At 43.1% G+C, this 18,236-nt stretch overlaps 1 protein-coding gene across 2 annotated transcripts in view; it reads left to right on the plus strand.

The window, feature by feature from the left end:
- Nucleotides 1-18,236, plus strand: part of ALS2CL (ALS2 C-terminal like) — a 44,022-nt gene that overhangs the window by 24,312 nt on the left and 1,474 nt on the right. For both annotated transcript variants that reach the window (XM_032183341.1, XM_032183342.1), the window contains exons 9-25: nucleotides 308-374; nucleotides 935-1,131; nucleotides 3,516-3,581; nucleotides 4,234-4,332; nucleotides 5,248-5,406; nucleotides 5,702-5,813; nucleotides 7,322-7,399; nucleotides 8,866-8,993; nucleotides 10,222-10,395; nucleotides 11,011-11,104; nucleotides 11,668-11,825; nucleotides 13,352-13,420; nucleotides 13,922-14,095; nucleotides 14,958-15,000; nucleotides 15,405-15,466; nucleotides 16,717-16,866; nucleotides 17,983-18,079. In XM_032183341.1, coding sequence (XP_032039232.1) covers nucleotides 308-374; nucleotides 935-1,131; nucleotides 3,516-3,581; nucleotides 4,234-4,332; nucleotides 5,248-5,406; nucleotides 5,702-5,813; nucleotides 7,322-7,399; nucleotides 8,866-8,993; nucleotides 10,222-10,395; nucleotides 11,011-11,104; nucleotides 11,668-11,825; nucleotides 13,352-13,420; nucleotides 13,922-14,095; nucleotides 14,958-15,000; nucleotides 15,405-15,466; nucleotides 16,717-16,866; nucleotides 17,983-18,079 — 1,927 coding nt within the window. The remainder of the gene's footprint in view (nucleotides 1-307; nucleotides 375-934; nucleotides 1,132-3,515; nucleotides 3,582-4,233; nucleotides 4,333-5,247; nucleotides 5,407-5,701; nucleotides 5,814-7,321; nucleotides 7,400-8,865; nucleotides 8,994-10,221; nucleotides 10,396-11,010; nucleotides 11,105-11,667; nucleotides 11,826-13,351; nucleotides 13,421-13,921; nucleotides 14,096-14,957; nucleotides 15,001-15,404; nucleotides 15,467-16,716; nucleotides 16,867-17,982; nucleotides 18,080-18,236) is intronic.

The raw sequence follows: 18,236 nt of genomic DNA on the forward strand, positions 1-18,236 counted from the left end.
CAGTTCCTTTCTCCCTAGTGGGGTTGGTTCTGGGCTACGGGCAAATGATTGCAGCACTTCTCAGTTGGGATCACAGCAGCTTGGGCTTGCATTGCTTGTGTTTGATGACATCTTGAAATCAGTAAGAAAATGATTTGGGTAGCAGACCTAGAGAACAAAGATGACTTGACAGTTGAGTACTTCTCTAGAAGGAAAAAATTGGCTGTCAGTGACATTAGCTTCTGGAGAAAAAAAAAAGAGAAAAAAAAAAAAGAGTTGACTGAGAAACATTTTTTTCAGAGTCTCTGAAATGTCTTTTGTTTTGCAGGTATGGACTCCGCATTATAACCCCAGAAGAAACATTCTTTCTCTCTGCCAAAGACCCACAGATGAAGGTTAGCAGCGGTCAGGGCCTTTCTGTTTCACCTGAAAATATTGTGTGAGCAGCCTTGAAATAGGGAAATGGCATAGAAGGGATGACAGCTCCATAGTGGGAGCAAAATGTTTGATACTGAGCGGAAGCTGACATATCAGTAAGCATCAGGATTTATGCCTCCTGATCAGAAGACAGATTAGTGGGCTCTGCAGCTGCTTAAATGCAGACAAAACCCTTTGTGTGATTTCTCCTCTCTCTCTCTCTCTCTTTTTTTTTTTTTTTTTTTTTTTTTTTTTTTTTTTGATTAGTTTCAACATAATAATAAGTAGCATAACTTTCTCGTCATGGAACCAATATCTTCCTGAGGTGGCTCAGATACTCAGCAGCAGATATTAGAGGTCAGGGTGCTGGAAGTGGAGCTGGGAACAGAACATGTGGGCCATAACTCACCAGCTCAGAACATCACAGAATTTTTGGGAGCCCCATGGCTTTTTCCTGCTTATCCTGGAGTATCTCTTGCTGTGGACAATTTGGCTTTCTCCGCTTGTACCTTCAGCTCTCCTCTTCCTCTCTTCCCAGGCTGTTTGGCAGTGGAAGCTGAACCAAGCCATCCGCCAGGCTTTGAACGGGAAGCGAGATTTCCCCTTGTGGGGTAAGACTGGAGAAGGCACCGAGCCCCCGTCCTGCCGCTTCTTCACCTACGTCTTCAGGCTGGAGAGCAAGTTCAAAAGCGCATCCTACGAGGGCGAGTGGCACTGGGGAAAGCCTCATGGCAAGTAAGGAGCCTTTTCTGCCCTCTTCCTGAGCAGGAATATGCAAGGATGGCCTGATGTCTTGACATAGTGCTGCCTGGATCCAGTGGATGCACTGGAGGATGTATCTGGCTGTGGATATGGAGTTGTGCATCCCATGCCAAAGGTCTGGACCACAGATTGGGGGCTGGTGATCTCCTGGGATGTGCTGGCTTCTCTGGCTCCTGCCTCACTTGTTTCCATAGGGAAACCTGGTGTTGAGGACAGATTTGGGGGCAGTTGTGATGTAGTTGCTTGCTTTCAGGGCTTGGTCAAAGTATGAGTCCTGCCACATGATCTACATGTTGCAGATATCTTGCTAATGATACTGGTTTATGCAGTAAATTTTAGAGGCTGTCCTTAATGTGGCAGTGATCACGTTGGAGGCACTGCACTGAATTATGCCAGTAATTAGGGCTCAGAGTTGAGCCAGTGCTTATTATCAGGATCTCTGCCTGAGGCATAAAATCTCACCGTTGTGATAAGGAAAATAAAATAAAACAAAAAACTTTGCATGTGAGAAGTGAGGCATTTTCTCCCATGCTATCAAAATGTATTTTAACAACTGAACAATTATCAGAGACTTTTTTTTTTTTAATTCATTAAATACAAAAGATGCTTAAATGCATCTCTTGGGTACATGAGAACTGTTCACTAAACCCAACCCAAATTTAAGAATTAGCTATGCCAAAAGGGAACAATTTATAAAAGAAAAGTTAAACAGTCCCAATCAAAATCTATTTGATAAAGGATAGAGCACAGACTATGTTTTTGTGAAGAAAATTCAAACACGACCAACTTTGTCAGTCACAAAAAAAGTTGCTATGGGATTTTTATACGTCCTGAGTTTTATACAACTTTTATATGTGGTTTGTTTCTATTGAAGCAAAAAGGGTGCCAAGACTTGGTTTGAAAGAACCTTAAAATAATCACAATACCCAGAAACAAAAGCTTGACACTGAATTTTCTGTGGAAGAGCTTGTGCCTTGCTTCGGAACATCGTTAAATAGGCGTTTAGAGTAAGGTTGTGTTTGAGGCAGTCCTTCACATCATTGCCACCTTCCCCAGCAGTTATCCCAATGAAATTAGAAAATGAGATTAGAAAACCACTCTGTGCGGACGCAGAGGGACAAGCACTGCTTGTTACTCTTTGACTTCTCCTATCTTCAGGTTGGAAGAAATGTGATGAAGAAGTTACCTCCGTTGCTTCAGATTAAGTGACTTGATTGAGGCATCCCAAAAAACTCATGGCAGAACTAAGTGACTTCTGGCGCTTATAATACTTGGGCTTTCAGTTGCTTGCTGTCATTCCCACCTCTAAAACTGGTCTCCTGTATTACTTGATACTAATACAGGGTTACAGAAGAGCAAATCTGGCTGTGATGGCTTGTCCAGCTCTTTGCCTTTTTGTCCCAGTACTCCTGATGCCTTGAAGTGGAGGAAAGAAACAGTCCTGCTTGAACCATTCCCATGACTGGAGCTGGTGTTCTGTTTGTTTTGCTCTATTTTGCTTCCATTCAAATTAGCAAAGCAAAAGGAAATGTATTTTAAATCCACTTAATTGGATCTGACCACTTCCCTGTATCTTAAAACCCAAAAAAGAGTCTGTCACGTGTAGGTGTTGAAAACAACCTTGGTGAAAGTCAAGACAACACGTCAGGGTTTTGGTACTGCACCAACTTGCACTGTCTTTGGTTGGGGACATGTAGCGAACTGGCTGTGTCTGGGCTGTTGCAAGAGTTAAAACAGTGAGTGGGTGTGGGTGGAGTGGGAGAGGAAGAGGGAGGAAATTCATTCACAGCTGGGAAAGGTTGTGCAATAATTTGACCAGTATAATAATAACTGTGACAGTTCCAGTCTCATCGTTGCATTGTTACCTTGTGTAATCATTTCTACAACCCCAGCACAAAACAGATGGAAAGATACAATCCCTTTAGGCCAGTACTCATCTCTTTTGTTTTCATTGTGCCTGGTAGAATGAATTAATTTCTGGGCTGTGGTGTCATTAACTTGTCTACAGGGATGTGCCCTGCTGGAGCTTCAGCTGGCTTAATCATGTGCTCTGCTTCAATTAAAAAAGAATCATGTGCACTGTCATAAATGAATGACCCAGCAACTCTACAAAATGATTTTGAGATAAAAGAATTTGGAAAAAAGATTCTTCCAGCTCATTCCAGGACATGAAAACCTTACGGTATCAAACCCTTCGATGCAATCCAAGATCCCAGAGGTGCCCAGAGAACTCTCCCTCTCCTTGTCCCCTGAGGAAACATTCTGATGTTAGCAGTCTCTAGGCTATTGATAACTTCTGTTGCAACTGTGTACATCGCTGGTGATCTTAGTTGTGTAACACTGCCTTCAAATTGCAGGGGGACAGTTAAGTGGCGTGATGGACGGAACCACGTTGGAGATTTCAAAGAAGGCTTGGAGCATGGGTAAGCCTTAAAAAAAAAATCCTAAGACGCTTTTTGATTTCAAACTAAGCTAAGGAATAGTTCCTCTAAGAGGTATGGAGATGCTGGTTATCTTGCCTAGGGGCTCTATTCACTGTTAGAGCCCAATTTATTTGACCTATTCTGGTCCCCTGTATTAGGCTCAGTGAGTTGTAACTTAGTGAGTGGATTGCCAGTGACTACAAAAAAGGGAGTGTGTGCAGATGACCTGTTCAGATGCAGACATGTCCATTTGATTGGATGAATCTCACCTTTGATCTCTAAATCTAGGTGAATTCTTTTATATAAAATACCTTGAAAAATCTTTTTTGGATATCTTTTAAAAATATCTCTTAAATCAGATTTTTTTTCTTTTCAGAGGGAAAGAAAACATAGTATGAAATTTAAACATTATTCTCAACAAATGAGAAAAATAAGACTTTTAGATTTCATATTTCTAAATGATTTTCAGAATAGGCTATATTTTAAAATGTCTCAAATACTTAGTGTTGGGTTAAGAAAACATTTCATTAATGTCAGAAGTAAAACTGGCCCCAGACATTTTAACCACTTCAGCAGGCCCTTAGTTTTTAAATCTTATCCAATACAACTGAGTCTTGTTGTCGTGCTGACCTCCACCATATGCACCCTGTAGGTTTGGAATATGCCTTGTCCCTCGCCGATCTGAAGACCGGTATGACTGCTACAAATGCCACTGGTATGAGGGCAAGATGAGAGGCTATGGAATCTGTGAGTAAGTAAAACCCAAAGATGGACTCTAGTTAAAGATGGTTATACATGTAGCTTCACAACAAGCTATAACCATTGTAACTACTCTGTGTCCTTTTCGTAAGGATGTTGTTGGATATTTGTGCTTGTGGTTGAGAGTAGAGAGTGCATGGTGTGCCATCAGCCCTGGACAGGCTTGGAGAAGCACACAGCACTCTCTCAGCTGGCCATGCTGTCTGACCTAAACCTTATGTAGAGCAGTTTCCTTAATGGTGGATTGGATTGTTGGTCTGGGAATCATAACCATTATCCTGAAGTGGACTGCTTCCCCCAGTTTGCTTCTCTTGCTCACTCAAATTCTGAGCTTAAGCCCAGAGCTTAATTTAGGAAGAGAAGGGCCAGATGCTTCTGGGAATAGTCATTTGCACAACTGTCTCTCAAAGTGTTGCTCTAGGAATTTAGCTGGATGGATTCTGGCCTGTAAAGCACCCTATTGTGGGCATATGGCAGTGTCCCAGCCTTACCTTCCATCCCCCTTCAATTTAGAAGGCCAGAAACAGCAGCAGAAGGGGTGGGCAAAGAAAGGTGAAGTCAGATCTGTCTTCCTGCTTGATCTGACCTACTCCCACCCTGGATTAACCTGTTGTCACTGGGATCTGGTTGGCAAGAGGTCAAGCGCTGAGTAGCCTCTCAGAGGACAACTGCAAACCCTAAGTGTTGTGTGCTCAGATTATGTTGAAAGCTATCTGTTAAGTGATTAGCTTGCATCATGGATGTTCCTAATAGTGAACAACTAGAAGTTCCAGAGTTAACTGTCAAATATGTGCAATATTTAGCAGGCAGAAGTGCCCAATGTACTCACTTTTCTGTCTTGCTGCTCCAATAGGAGCTATCAAATAGGCACAGAATCTACAGATTTTCTCTGTATCCCTCCGTACAGATATGGGAACGATATGGTCTACAAAGGCTACTTCAAAGACAATGTGCGTCAAGGGTTTGGGATACTGGAGAACCACTCAGCTGAGCATCCATTTAAATACACGGGACAGTGGGAAAATGACAAGAAGAATGGATACGGAGTTTGGGAAGACAAAGACAGGTAAAGGTGGTGTATAGATCAGCAATGGCTGTAGGTGCCTGAGAGTTTTCCCCCTCTATTGGCACGGGGAAAGCCTCATGTTCTGACAGGGGGAATTGGGAAGGAGTAACGTGTTCAGCCTCTGCTATAAGGCCTGAACTCCTACAGAATTGCAGAGTTGGGTTTGTGCAGTAAGTCTGGCTTTTATGCTATATGGAGCACTATATCAGGTAAACGTAGCCTCAGTAGGTGATATATCAGATTGACTAAAATGTAGTGAAATAGAAGAAAAAAAATGTTTTCTATTGCATTCTAGAGGGGAGAGATACATAGGGACATGGCTCGATGATCACAAACATGGACAAGGCATTGTAGTCACCCAGTCGGGTGTCTGCTATCAAAGGACATTTCATGCTGACAAAATGGTGGTAAGTATCCATTTTCAGTGGACTCTAGGTGTTGGTGGGACATGGAATTCCCCCATCAAGGACAAGATTAAGATTGCCCTTCATAATTAATTTCTGAGGGAAAATAGAAGGCAAGAAAAATTAACCCTTAATATTTTACCACAATAACATTTTTGAAGAACAAAGCCTAGACGAAATCTTTCATTTCTTACCACCTTCACAAGGTACAGGTAGGAACTATGTGGGAGACTCTTTTCTCCTTGCTAATGCTAAGACACTTTGTAAGCTTTGCTGTTCAGTTGATCATCAGGTCACAAGTATAGAACAGAACTCACGTGAAGTGCTGTGCTAGTATATGCAATGCTATGCCTGTCTTGAATATCATCAAGTCTTTACCTTGCCAATGTGAGCTTACCTATGCTCAGCTGTCTTTCCAGTTCATTGAAAATTTAGATGTTGCTGTAGAAAGCAAAAGGGACTGGCATAGGAGAGCTGGCTGGGAAATAAAAGCATTTCTTCTCATGAAAAATACGCACATAAAAAAACAAACAACCCCCTCCCCTCACACCGAATTAGGACAAAATGTTTAGCATGGAAACTCTGTTGGAAGGGCTTTCCATAACAGTTCCATCTGCAGGGAACCAAAATAAAGCTGTCTTTTGGTCTGCCAGCTGCCAAAGGCTCCTTTAACTTCAGAAGGCTTCCGGGTGGGAGCAATCACTTCAGTTTTCCTAGTGGAAAATTGGTATGGCCAAGAAGCTTCCCGTGGAAACCTTTTATTTTTGCCAAAAAAGGGCACTTTCCATCAAGAAAACCGTTCCAGTGGAAAATGTGTTACAACTCTAAAAGTGACCACATTTTCTGGCTGGTAGGGGTATGTATAAACCTTTGGGCTCAAACCTTGGGCCAAGCCCCAGTGAGAAGAATCTTACCCCACTGGCATAAATTATTCTGTGTCTGTTCTGCATTTTGGTGCTCTTCCTCTGAAATGTGTGCTACTGTAAGCAGTCTTGGGAGTTGGGAAGTAATGGAAAGAGTCATTTCATAAGTGCTTAGGAACAGCTCATTAAAGCCCCATTGACTGCAAAGCAAGGGACAAATCTAATTCTCCACGGCAGCTGTCTTCCTCTTTTCTCTTACAAAGAATGACACAATTGGCTACAGTCACCAGGAGGTCATAGGATCAGGAGGGTCATGAATTTGATCCATATCACAGCTCTAGGTGACCACTCATAGAGTAGGAAGCTGCTATTTCTTCCTTGTTCTAAGGAAATAAATGTAATATTACTGTCAGTTAAAACCACCTGACTACCATGTATGTCTCCTCCATGCTGGGATGCCTAATGGGCTGTCTCTAAAACACCTCCTTGCTTTCCTCTTGAGTATTTCAGATGATATGTTGGGCTTTCATAAAGGTATTTGGAACCTGCAGCCCATAAATAGTCTGAGCCAGTGGCTTTTTCTAGATGAACTGGAATAAGGAGGGGAGTTAGTGTCATGAATTCATTGCTTGTGCTTTTCAAATGAAGGGTTCTGGGATTCTGCTCTTGGAAGATGACTCAGTCTACGAAGGAAACTTCACAGAAGACCTAACCTTTGTTGGAAAGGTGAGCATGTACTTCATCTCTACCTTTCCATATGGTTGCTTGCTTTCTAAATAGCCAATAAATTCTTCAAAGTCCCATACCCCATCCCTCCAAAAAATAACATTTTCCTATTATTCCCTGCCTCTTCTTGTTATCTTTTTCATTCACAGAAGGGAGGCTGCAGCTAAGAGATTTCAAGAGGCAGGAGGACGAAGGCTTTAGTTGTTTTGTTTTTTTCTTTTTACACAAGGCTTTGTTGTGTTTTTTACTTTGTTGTTGTTGTTGCTGTTGTTTGTGGGAGATATTTGGCTGCACTTCACAGCTGCAGCTAGGATGTTCCTGTATTCTTAGAACAAATGTTTTTGCCTTTGTAGTGGCTTGGGAGCACAGGAAATGATGCATGAAGAAAACAGAGCTGCAGTACCAGTGCTCTGCTAGCATAACCCACATGTTAACATAGCTGAAGGATCTTGGAAGCTTAATTTTACAATCTGGCTAGTGCACTGACATGTTCGGCATTTTTCAGTTAATCTTTAAGTGAAATATCTGGTTAAAGTGCTCATCAAGTGCCCTGTTGCAGGGAAAACTAGTCCTCTGGCTTGTTACAGAAACACGTGGCAAGTTTGACGGGATGTGTGTGGTCAAATCAGACTGAGCTGATGTCAAAATAGATACTCGGTGAGGGTAGCAATTGCAAATTAGCCCTGTCATTTACTGACTTGTCATGAGAGGAAGTGCTTGTGTCATAACCTTCTTCAGCCAGAGGTGTTGGGGTGAATTTGCAGAAGCAGCTCCTAGTTTTTAGATGCAGCTCCCTCCAAAATTAATGTTTAGTTTGGTGGTTAGTTTAGAAAAATGTGCTCATTATCTCAAGACAGAATGCTTCCTGCTATGAGCAGTAAGGATTTCAGTCTTGCATTGGAAGCCAGATTAATTACGATATTGTTTAACTTTGGATTTGGTTTAATTAAAACCTTTTAAGTTTGAATAAAGCTACTGCCTGTCTTCTCCTGTATTTGCCCCAGAGAATTTAAGGTTTTTCTTGGTAGCAGAGAGCGTTTTGAAAGCTTTTGTGATGAATATCATATGTTTCCCTCTACCCATGAGGCCAAACTTGTTTGTGGTTTTAATAACTAGAGGAAAAATAGAGGAGAAATTACAGTTTCATGTGTTTTAATTTTATAATGTAAAAAAAGATATTGGCTACTTGTTGTAAAATACAATGCAAGAGTCTTACTCAGTGATGTCTTCACCCTCCAAAATTCTACATGTCACTCGACAGCAGAGATGTATTGTCTCCAATGATCACTACCTTAATGATGCTATTGTTTTGGATGCTGCAAATGTGCACTTCAGTGCTGAAAGTTGTTCATAGTCACCATTTCAGGAGCTGGCTCTGCCGAAAAGAGAATTTGAGATCTCGGTCCAGCTTGTTTCCTCTCGCTAATGAGATCTTGGCAGAATAACCCTGTATTTCTCTGTTGCAGGGAAAGCTGTCATTTGCCAATGGTTTCATCCTGGAGGGAACCTTTACTAACAAATCAGGGCAAGGTCTGCAGACACAAGGCATCCTGAATACATCGAACGAACAGCCGGATGAGAGGATAACCAAAACGTGAGCAAAACCAGCCTACTTCTTGGGTTGTGATTTGTGTTTTGACAATACCTGGAAGAGTACTGGACCAGTCCCTTCAGGGATGAAGGCAATCCTTGCCTAAAAGAGCTGGTCTGAAAACTAGTGTTTATACAAGGGGAGAAGGAAGAAAGGAGAGCCGAGCTTGTCCTTTAATCTTAATTAAAGGGAAGCAGAAACCAGATGTTCTTCTCCTGTCCTGCCACTGGCCACCCAGAGGTGCTCCCATCCTCAAGCTGGAGAGAGTTTTGGAAGCTGAATGTTTTGAGTAATTTTTTCATGTGTGTGTGCATGCCTTTCTGTGTATACACACGGGTCTGAAGCTACACAGACAAGGCTGGGTTGCTGAAATATATCACTTGCTCCTTTCTTGACCCTCTGTGCTGCTATCCAAATATTACTAATTGATATTTTAGAGAGAGGAAAGCTACCAAAAATCAAGGAATGAAGCATAGCACGTGAAGCTCAGAAGGGCTCAGGTTGGGTTGTGCTCTATGGGGAGGAAGGTGTGGAGCCAGGATCAGAGCATGCAGGCAGTGGTGCCAGTGCAGGACAGGAGCAATTGAGCTGAAGCTATCAGGCCACATCCTTCAGAACAGACTCTTATCCTTGGGCCTGAGCCCCACAGAGGGATGCTCTGGCTGCCAGCCTGGCTTTTAACCTAAATGAGGGAGTCCCTGTGGAAAAAGAGCTACCTGTCCTCTGAGGCAAATTCTTCTTGCAAAATCCAGTTCAAAGTGTTCATCTGTTCTCCTCAAAGCACTTGCAGTCCAGCAGAGCTTTTATATTGCAGAAACACCTCCTATTTCTTGTGCTTTTCAGACATCAATAACTGCTGGTGGTGGTCGCTCAACTGTCTCCTTGCTATCTGTCTTTTCTGCAGGCTTTCAGTTGAATGAAATAGTCTTTCTATCTTCAGAAATATCCATAAGTGGAACAGAAAACCTGTGATCAATTCATCAGCAAAGTCTAAGACTATTGGCATTCCATGCATGGGGAATTAGTTTTTCTTGACCCAAAGTATCTCATTCCCAGGCAAATAGACTTGAGTTGCTTTTTCTGACTCACCAGCTAGGCACTACTGACTTCTCTGCTTCCATAGTTCGTATGTTGATATCTGATTATGAAGAACTTCCCGTGTTTGAAAGTGAAGTCTGAAATATATATACGGAGGGGTGTATAGAAGCCTAATGCCATTCTTGTTGTGCAGTCAGCTGGGCCTCAAGGAATTCCCAGTAGAGAAGAGGTGGAAGGGAATCTACGACCAGTTCCTGGAGTTCATCCATTCCGGCTGCAAAGAAGAAACAGAAGAGTCTTTTACAGGGTTCCACATACAAACAAGCAAAGAGCTGCGGAAATCTCAGGAGTACCTCTTCTGCCACAGGTAGGAATATCGTGTGCCCTTGTGGCAACTGAGGAGCCCATCTGTGTAGAGAGGAGAGTGGTTTATGTTTGAGTAAACCATTCAACTTACATTGAGTCTGCCTTGCATTTAAGCTACGAACCCAAGAATTATCCCATTTTTCTTGTCCATGACACTATCTCTTTCTTGGACGAGGATGACTTTTAAGTCTGTCTGTATTATTGTGCTCGTGAGGCTGATTCCCCTGTATGAAAATTTGGGTGGGTTTCATGTGATTAAATGTAGACATCTGCATGTGGGCCAGTCATCGCTGGTTCCTCTGCTAGATAAAGCAGACCTACCTGACATTGTCAGCAGATTCAGGCTGAACTCATTTTCCCTGAAGAAAATGTCTCAAAAAGATCAGATGAGCGTGTGCAGGATGCAACTCAGGCTGGCTGTGAGGGGACCTGAAGGTGATGAGTTTTAGGTGACTGCAGCTGCTATAAGGTGGTGCATTTCCATATAAAAGGGTAGAGCAGAATTCCTTTGTTCTAATAGTCTTACTGCCTCCTTGGTATCCACCTGCAAGACCAGCTGGGATTTATCCCAAAGCTTTCCTATGTGGCTTTTCATTCTCACCTCTTAATTTTCTAGGGGGACTGAGGATGTCTCCTGGAAAATAGAAGATATTCTAGAAGAGCTTGTCCACCACCAGGAACTGGAGTCACTACAGCGTTATTTAGAGAAGGTAAGGTTTAAAATCCCAGTGAGCTATGTCTGTCCATCAGACATGAACAAAGGTCACAGAAACTTGCTTTCTGTTAGCACATACAATACAGCCAATGACTTCAAAAGTCTTGTCTAAAATGTGTGAATATCTTTGTGAAGAGGAAGGCTTTCTTGCATGCCTTTTTGATATATTGTGTACAGCTATACAGGCCAGGAAAGTGTTGATAATGCTTTACTCTCGGTTCTCAAGCTGTGTCAGGGAATAACCAGCTGCTGGAAATGATTAATCAACTTCCATGCACTCAAAGTTGTTTTGCACTCAGCCTTACCCTGGAGCATCCTTTGCTCTCTCTTGCTTATCACAGCAAAGATCATCAGAGCAGCAAGTTCTACTAAGCACATTTCTTTCTGACAATGGGAGGAGAACGGGCTCTTGGCAGTTAAAATAGACCAAAATTATAGGTGATTACCTCTAGGCTTGTTCTCCTCTGCTGACAAGAGAAGGTTGGATTGCCTTTAAGTGTTCTCCTCTGCTCATGGCAAAGGCGGACTTGTAAAACTTAATTTTCCTTTATCATGCAGGCGTTGAAGTCTTCTCTGCATCCACTGGGAAAGCTGCTGAAGGCCTTGACAATAGCTTTTCAGGCAACATATTCTGGGATTGGTGCCAACAGACACTTGCTGACTATGGCACAAGAGGAAGTCAAGTACTATGCGAAAAAAATATGGGAGTTTTACCAGTAAGTAAAGAAATCTGACGCCTTTCCAATGGGTCTGTTAAGAAGACTGTTGGGATAATTCTTTCATGTCAATGCTGCTTTATTTCACACTTTTTTTTTTTTTTTTTTTTTTTTGGGGGGAGGGGGTAGACTTGATTCAAAACAGTGTTGGATAGAGGTATTTGTAGTAACTAAGTTCTTATGGACCTAGGAAGTATGTCATGTCCATTGTTCAGGACATGACCCAAAGGGTTTGGCTTTAATGTGGCTAAATCTCAGTGAGATACAGCCGCTCAGTGAGCTCTTACCCATGATGTACTTGATTTATACAAGTACAAATATGAGCGAGAAACGTCATTAAATAATAAGAGCAGCAAAGTATATCAAAGCATGCAACAATGGTGTTCAATATTGATAACTGAATGAAAAAGAATTTAAGCTTAGCATGACTTAACTCAACTGGAGGCAATGTGCAGTGTGAGTGCATTGCTGAGGCTGGGCTGGAGTGGGTAGGAACTCCAAACAGAGGTTGTTCAGCCAGGTGGTTGTGCCCATGGGTACATAAGGATGGGATCAAAGGCATGATTGGGGTCCTGTTGCTGCTTGAATATCTGTTTAGCAGGAGATATAAGAATTGCCACAGTAGGCAAAGGTGGGGAGCTCTGCCTCTAACTGCACTTGGGGAAGATATTGCCTTAAAATGAGGAGGCTGGATTAAAGCTTTGTTGTTATCAGCCTTGTGTACTTGAGGAAGGCTGTCAGCCCTGCCACGAAGAGTTCTCCCTCCTGGAGCAGTCTGAAAACACCAGCACAGCTGATGGGAATGAGTCAGACTTGATTCACTTCATCTGCTGTGCCTCTGTGTTGTGAAAGAGGGCGAAGTGTAGGGATCTGAGCTGTGTTTGTGAGCAGCACAACAGGGCTGCCAACCTAAGCATTGGTTCATGTGAAGCTTCACATGAGCTTCTGAGCTCGGTGCTTGGAAAGCTTGCTTTGTATCTCAAGACCTTTCTGGTGTAGTGTGGGGAGCTTAGCCAGCATCCCTCTAGCTATGTCTCCTAGACTGATGCTTCTGTGCCAAAAACAAGCAACCTCTCCTTAGCCTTTTTCAGCATTAAGCAGTCTGGCTTAGAAATATCAAGACAAACCCAAGCTACTTTTTCAGATTAGAGCATCCTCGAACGTTCATAGATAGATTAAAGAATTGGCTGGTGTGGCAGGTCCTGAAACCTCATGTTTCTTAAGTGAGAATACAAGGAGCTGGTGCTCAATGAAGACCACAGTTAGAATCTTTGGATTGATTGCCCTAATTTTCAGAAGGCATACAGATATTGTGAAGCACTCGTTCATTTCTGGCATCTGCTGCTAGTAATGGAGAATGCCCTCAAACTGTGAGGCTTGGTTTGTTGATAGAGAACAGCTCCTGGAGCCAGAGATCATTCTATGAAGCTCTATTAATCAGGGATTTCAATGTAGAACAAACCAGGATGCCTACAATACAAAACATGCCTTCAGAGAAATAAAACTTAGCTCTGCTTCTCTTCTAGGGGTTTGCTCCATCTGGCACTGGAACAGAAAGGCCAGATGCCTGCTAAGTGTGTGGATGGAGAGACAAGGTAGGTGTCACCACTGGCTGTTTAACTTCAGGCTGCTTAAACCTAGAGGTGTTTTCTAAAATGCATTAAATGCTAAAGTGATTGCATTTGTCCATTTGACACAGGTTTACATCTCACACTTTTTTTTTTTTTTAAGAGTTCAGAGTTTTCAGTATTTTTGCTTGTAGCAGAGCAGCAGCTTCTTCTAATCATGTTCTGTAGCAGAATAAAGGTGTGGGGAGTTGGAGGCAGGTGGGATGCAGCCCTGTAAGATAACCCACACCAGCTGTTGGGCTGGTTGTGTGCAGGACAGCAGTCCCAGCACCACCACATGCTTCACATTAGCTGCAGGAGCCTTCCATACCATCACTGGGGAAAAAGGCGGGCTTGGAAACAGGGAGTGTGCTGCAGGAAACATGGCAGAGAAGGCAGAAGACATAATGTTCCTAGAATAGGATGTTAGGAATATTTTGGGGGGACCTAAGTCCCAACAGGACTCAGCTGTGCTTGTCTCTGCCGTAGTGACCAGAAGGCTTGCAGTGTGGTCCTGCCATTGATCTTGCCCTGCTTCTACCCTGAGCTTTTCATGCTCTACATGCTCTACCATGAAAGAGAAGATGACCTCTACTGTCAAGGGATTGTGGACCTAAGTCTGTTTCCTGACATCAAGCTGCTAGAGTTTCTGGACGTACAGAAGTAAGTGGCTTTTTTTCATCTCAGGATATACTCTGATATCAGCTGGGAAGCTGGCAGCCAGGGAAGGTTTGATGGCATTGGGGGGGACGGAATTAGACCATGTTGGTCCCTTGTTCCATCATTAGCTGTAGCATTGAAGTCTTCCCTAGCCTGCTGGAGGAAGTCCCGTCATGGAGTGCCTGCACTGCTGTCTGGAAGGACAACGTTGACTAGTGGAAAGCTGCTATTAGCTGTGCTAATTTTACTTTAGCAAAACTCTTCATTTCTAACTCACCAAATAAATGGTTTCCTCCAACTTGGAAACAATAGGATATAATTTACAGATATGCCTCAGAAAGGAGTGTAGACCACCAAATGGTACCTGCTGCATGGGCACACAGTCTCGAGAAAGGGGAAAGGCTGCGGAAACAGACATCTTCACCCGTTTCTTCAGTGAAATCCATCTTTGGAAACGTTATGTGAAGACTAATGACTTAATGACTCAGACTCAAGAGACATGTGAGGTTTTCTAAAACTGTGTCATCTGCTGCTCAATGGTCTAAGTGGTGTAGCAAGACACCCAGTGTCCCAATGTGATTCAGTCTAGACCCAGGGAGAAGATTTTCACCTGAAAGTGCCAAATCTCTCCATGGATTATTACAGGAGCATCTGTTGGTGAAACAAACCCTAATTTCAGGTCAATGACCGACCTATTTTTTCTCCCATAGCCATGTAATAAGAGTAGAGAACTCAGCCTCGTGCACCACTGTGACTTCTGCATCACCTTGAGCGAAGAGATATGAACAGTCAAGACTGACTTAGGGTGGAGTTAAGACATGGACATCTGCCTTCTAAACCTTTTTTTTCTGTCATCTCCTTTCAGACACCTTTGGCCTCTGAAAGATCTCACCTTGACCACGAACCAGGTAAGAGCTGGCCCTAAGAGCTACCTTTGGTGTGTTATTGGGGTGGCAAAGGGCCAACATGTTGGCCAACAATTGAGCTTCACCTGAGTGAGCCCAGAGACCCCGCACTGCACTCAGAAATCCTAAATGACATGTGATGATTAGTTATGGCCTGTAACTACTGCATATCAGTATTTCTGGGTGGGAATATTTGCTCTGCTCTGTGTCTTTTCAAAGACATCTAAGTTTGAACACACTTGGATGTCTACAGTTCCAATCTAAACAGTGCAGCACTGTCTACAGGAGTTTTATTTTGCCCTCAGTGGGCAAAAAATACACTAGTTTTGTGCCCAGCACTGAGGAGCCATGGGGTGGCTCTTGAGGAGATGCTCACCCAGAGGCACAACTCTTTGTCTCCTTTTCAGAGGCGGTCCCTCATCAAAGACAAGTGTTTCCTGTCTGCCACGGAGTGCTTGCAGAAGCTGATGTAAGTCACCAGCCTTAACAGTCAGAGCTGATGGGGATTTTCCTTATTCTGGGAGGTGCCATAACAACACACCTGCTTACAAAAGCATATGTGGTTCAGCCTGCAAGGTTGTTTAAAGAAAAACTATTTGACGTTTGTTCAGCTGAATCTATAACGTATCTTTTGTAGAAATTTTCTTTCCCTCCAGAAGTGTCAAGACAATATCTAAAGTGTTTAAATGCAATCCTCGCCTGGAAAATATCTCCATATAATTTTGCTGAGAAAAAATTCCTCCGTAAAATCTAGCTTTGAAATTGAGTTTGCTCATGTGAATATGCCTCGCAAATTGGGCCTGTCTGTGACTGCCAGGTCATGATATAACCCAGAATCACAGAATTGTCTAGTTTGGAAGAAACCTCAAGATCATCAAGTCCAACCTTTGACCTAACACTAACAAATCCTCCACTAAACCATATAGCTAAGTTCAACATCTAAATGTCTTTTAAAGACCTCCAGGGATGGTGACTCCACCACTTCCCTGGACAGGCCATTCCAATGCCTCACAACCCTCTCAGTAACAGAAACCCATTGCTCTGGATGCATGGATGGAGCTAGGTGACGGATATCCAGGCAGTGTGGTGTCCCAAGATGTTAATGTTAGCAAAGTGGAGTTCAATTTTAGAAGCTCTGCTTGATTTTTTTGGCTTAGAGGATGTGGGAAGGGAGATAAAACAGTGCAGAGAAGTGTTGAGAGCTGTATCAGGTGGAGTCCTCAGATCCTTTAGTATACTAGCCCTGGTGAGAGACCCCTTGGGAAGTCACTGTGACCTCTGTCTGGGGAAGGCAGTGCAGGTGAGTGCCTTTGTAGGATGTGATGGGCAGGAAAACCAACTTTATAGATGTGACAACTGTATTATTACCCTACGAGAACACTTCCTTGGTAGAGCTGCCCAAAGTGATTTGTTCCATGCTGCTTAAATTTTATTTGAGGGACTGTGACTCAGGTTAGTCCTACCTAAAATGAGAGGTTGGCATTATGGTGCTCAGGACCTGGGGAGGCTCAAGGTCCACCTGGAGTTCATTACACCGTGGTGATGCCTCCTGGCACTGCCTTGTTGACTGCCTTTTGGTGTTGCCATTTAAGATGATTGACAGACTTTTTTTGTAGTGTGAAGGTCTGCTCTAAGTCTTTTATTTTTGAAGTGCCACTGCTTTATCTCTTGACCCGTGTAGTGGTAGCATCTTTGACCCAGCTGTTTTCACACTGACAGCACCACAGTGGATCCCCGTGAAAAGCTTCTGATCCTCCAGAAGACGTACGAGGAGATCGAGAGCACCGTGTCCCGGGTGGTGGAGACAGACTACAAGCTCCCCATGGACGACCTCTTGCCCCTGCTGATGTACGTTGTGTCGCGAGCTAAGTAAGTGGCACCTTTTCACTTCCCAGTCCCATGGTTGTGTGCTACCTCAGTCAGGCACATTTCCAGGTCCAATAGTTTTAATTAGAAAAACAAGGGGTTGTGTATTAATGTGTTTTTTTTTTTTTTTTTCCTGAGCTGTATTTGTGTTCTTGCACGCTATGGTCTGCCAGCTGTGGCCTGATGGTGTTGGCCGTGACCTAACGTGGTTGGGGACTGGCTGTCTCTTATCCAAGAGGGTGGTTCAGGGTTGTCATGAGAAATGCAGTCTGACTGGCATCCCAGATTATCATAGAAAACAGGAATATGTGGTCTTTGAAGGTCAATTGTTGATGCATTCATGGATTGAGAGAGATGTGGAGGAAAAATCAGAAGACAACAGGCTTTAAATCAACTCCAGTGCAGTGCAGATGTGCAATAAAGATGTTGTGTTCACCTTGCTGCCCTTCCAGCAGACACTAGTCCTATCTGGATCTTTTTCAAGAGGTTTGCAAGAGCTGCTGAAAGGCTGGTGGATTACTTTGTGTTCTGTTTTGAGGGTGAAAAGCTTAGGGTTGACTCCTAGTTGGTGTCTCGCTTGCTCTGCCCTCATAACCCGTTGAGAAATCTCTTCAATTTTCTGTTCTCGATGAGGCACTGTGGTTCAGTTTGGAGACTAGGAAGGTCTTGAATACTGACCACCTGGTAATTGGACTTCTCCTGTATAGGAATGATTGTAAATGTTTTAAAAAAAAAAAAAAAAAAAAAAGTGAAATGTTTAAACTTGGGGCTGAGTCTTGAAATCCAGAAGTTTTTTTTTTTTTTGTTTGTTTGTTTTTAAATGTTATTGTTATGTATTTTTGCTACCGTTGTGTGATATAGATTTGTATTGCCAGGCATCTTTCTTGTCTGTAGGTGAAAGAAGAGTGGAATCAGAGAGGCTGAGCATTCTCACTGACATCCTGTCACGCAGGATGCTTCAAGGACTCAGCCTCCTGAAGATTAGGGTGATGCACAGGGAATCAGCAATGGATTTCCAGACCTGTGCCTCCCTCTCTACATAATCTGATTTTAAACATGTGCCCAGAAATGCTGGTACCCAGGGCTTTGTTCCAGTTGTAGCTTTTCTTTTTTCCCTAGAATCCAGCACCTGGGAGCTGAGATCCATCTGATCAGAGACTTGATGGACCCCACTAATCAAGGAGGACTGTATGACTTCCTGCTAACAGCACTGGAGGTGAGGAAATTTTATTATCAGCGACTGTTTCAAGAAGCTATAGGAAATCTTTTTTTTTGGTGGAGACACTGATGCTCACAACCCTTGTACAATTTTAGAGGGCTGCTCACATGCCTAGCACAGGTTCTTCTTTTCCTTCTAGTCAAAATACTTTTAT

This window comes from Aythya fuligula, chromosome 2 (assembly GCF_009819795.1).
Source record: "Aythya fuligula isolate bAytFul2 chromosome 2, bAytFul2.pri, whole genome shotgun sequence".
In the NCBI taxonomy this organism is placed as follows: domain Eukaryota; kingdom Metazoa; phylum Chordata; class Aves; order Anseriformes; family Anatidae; genus Aythya; species Aythya fuligula.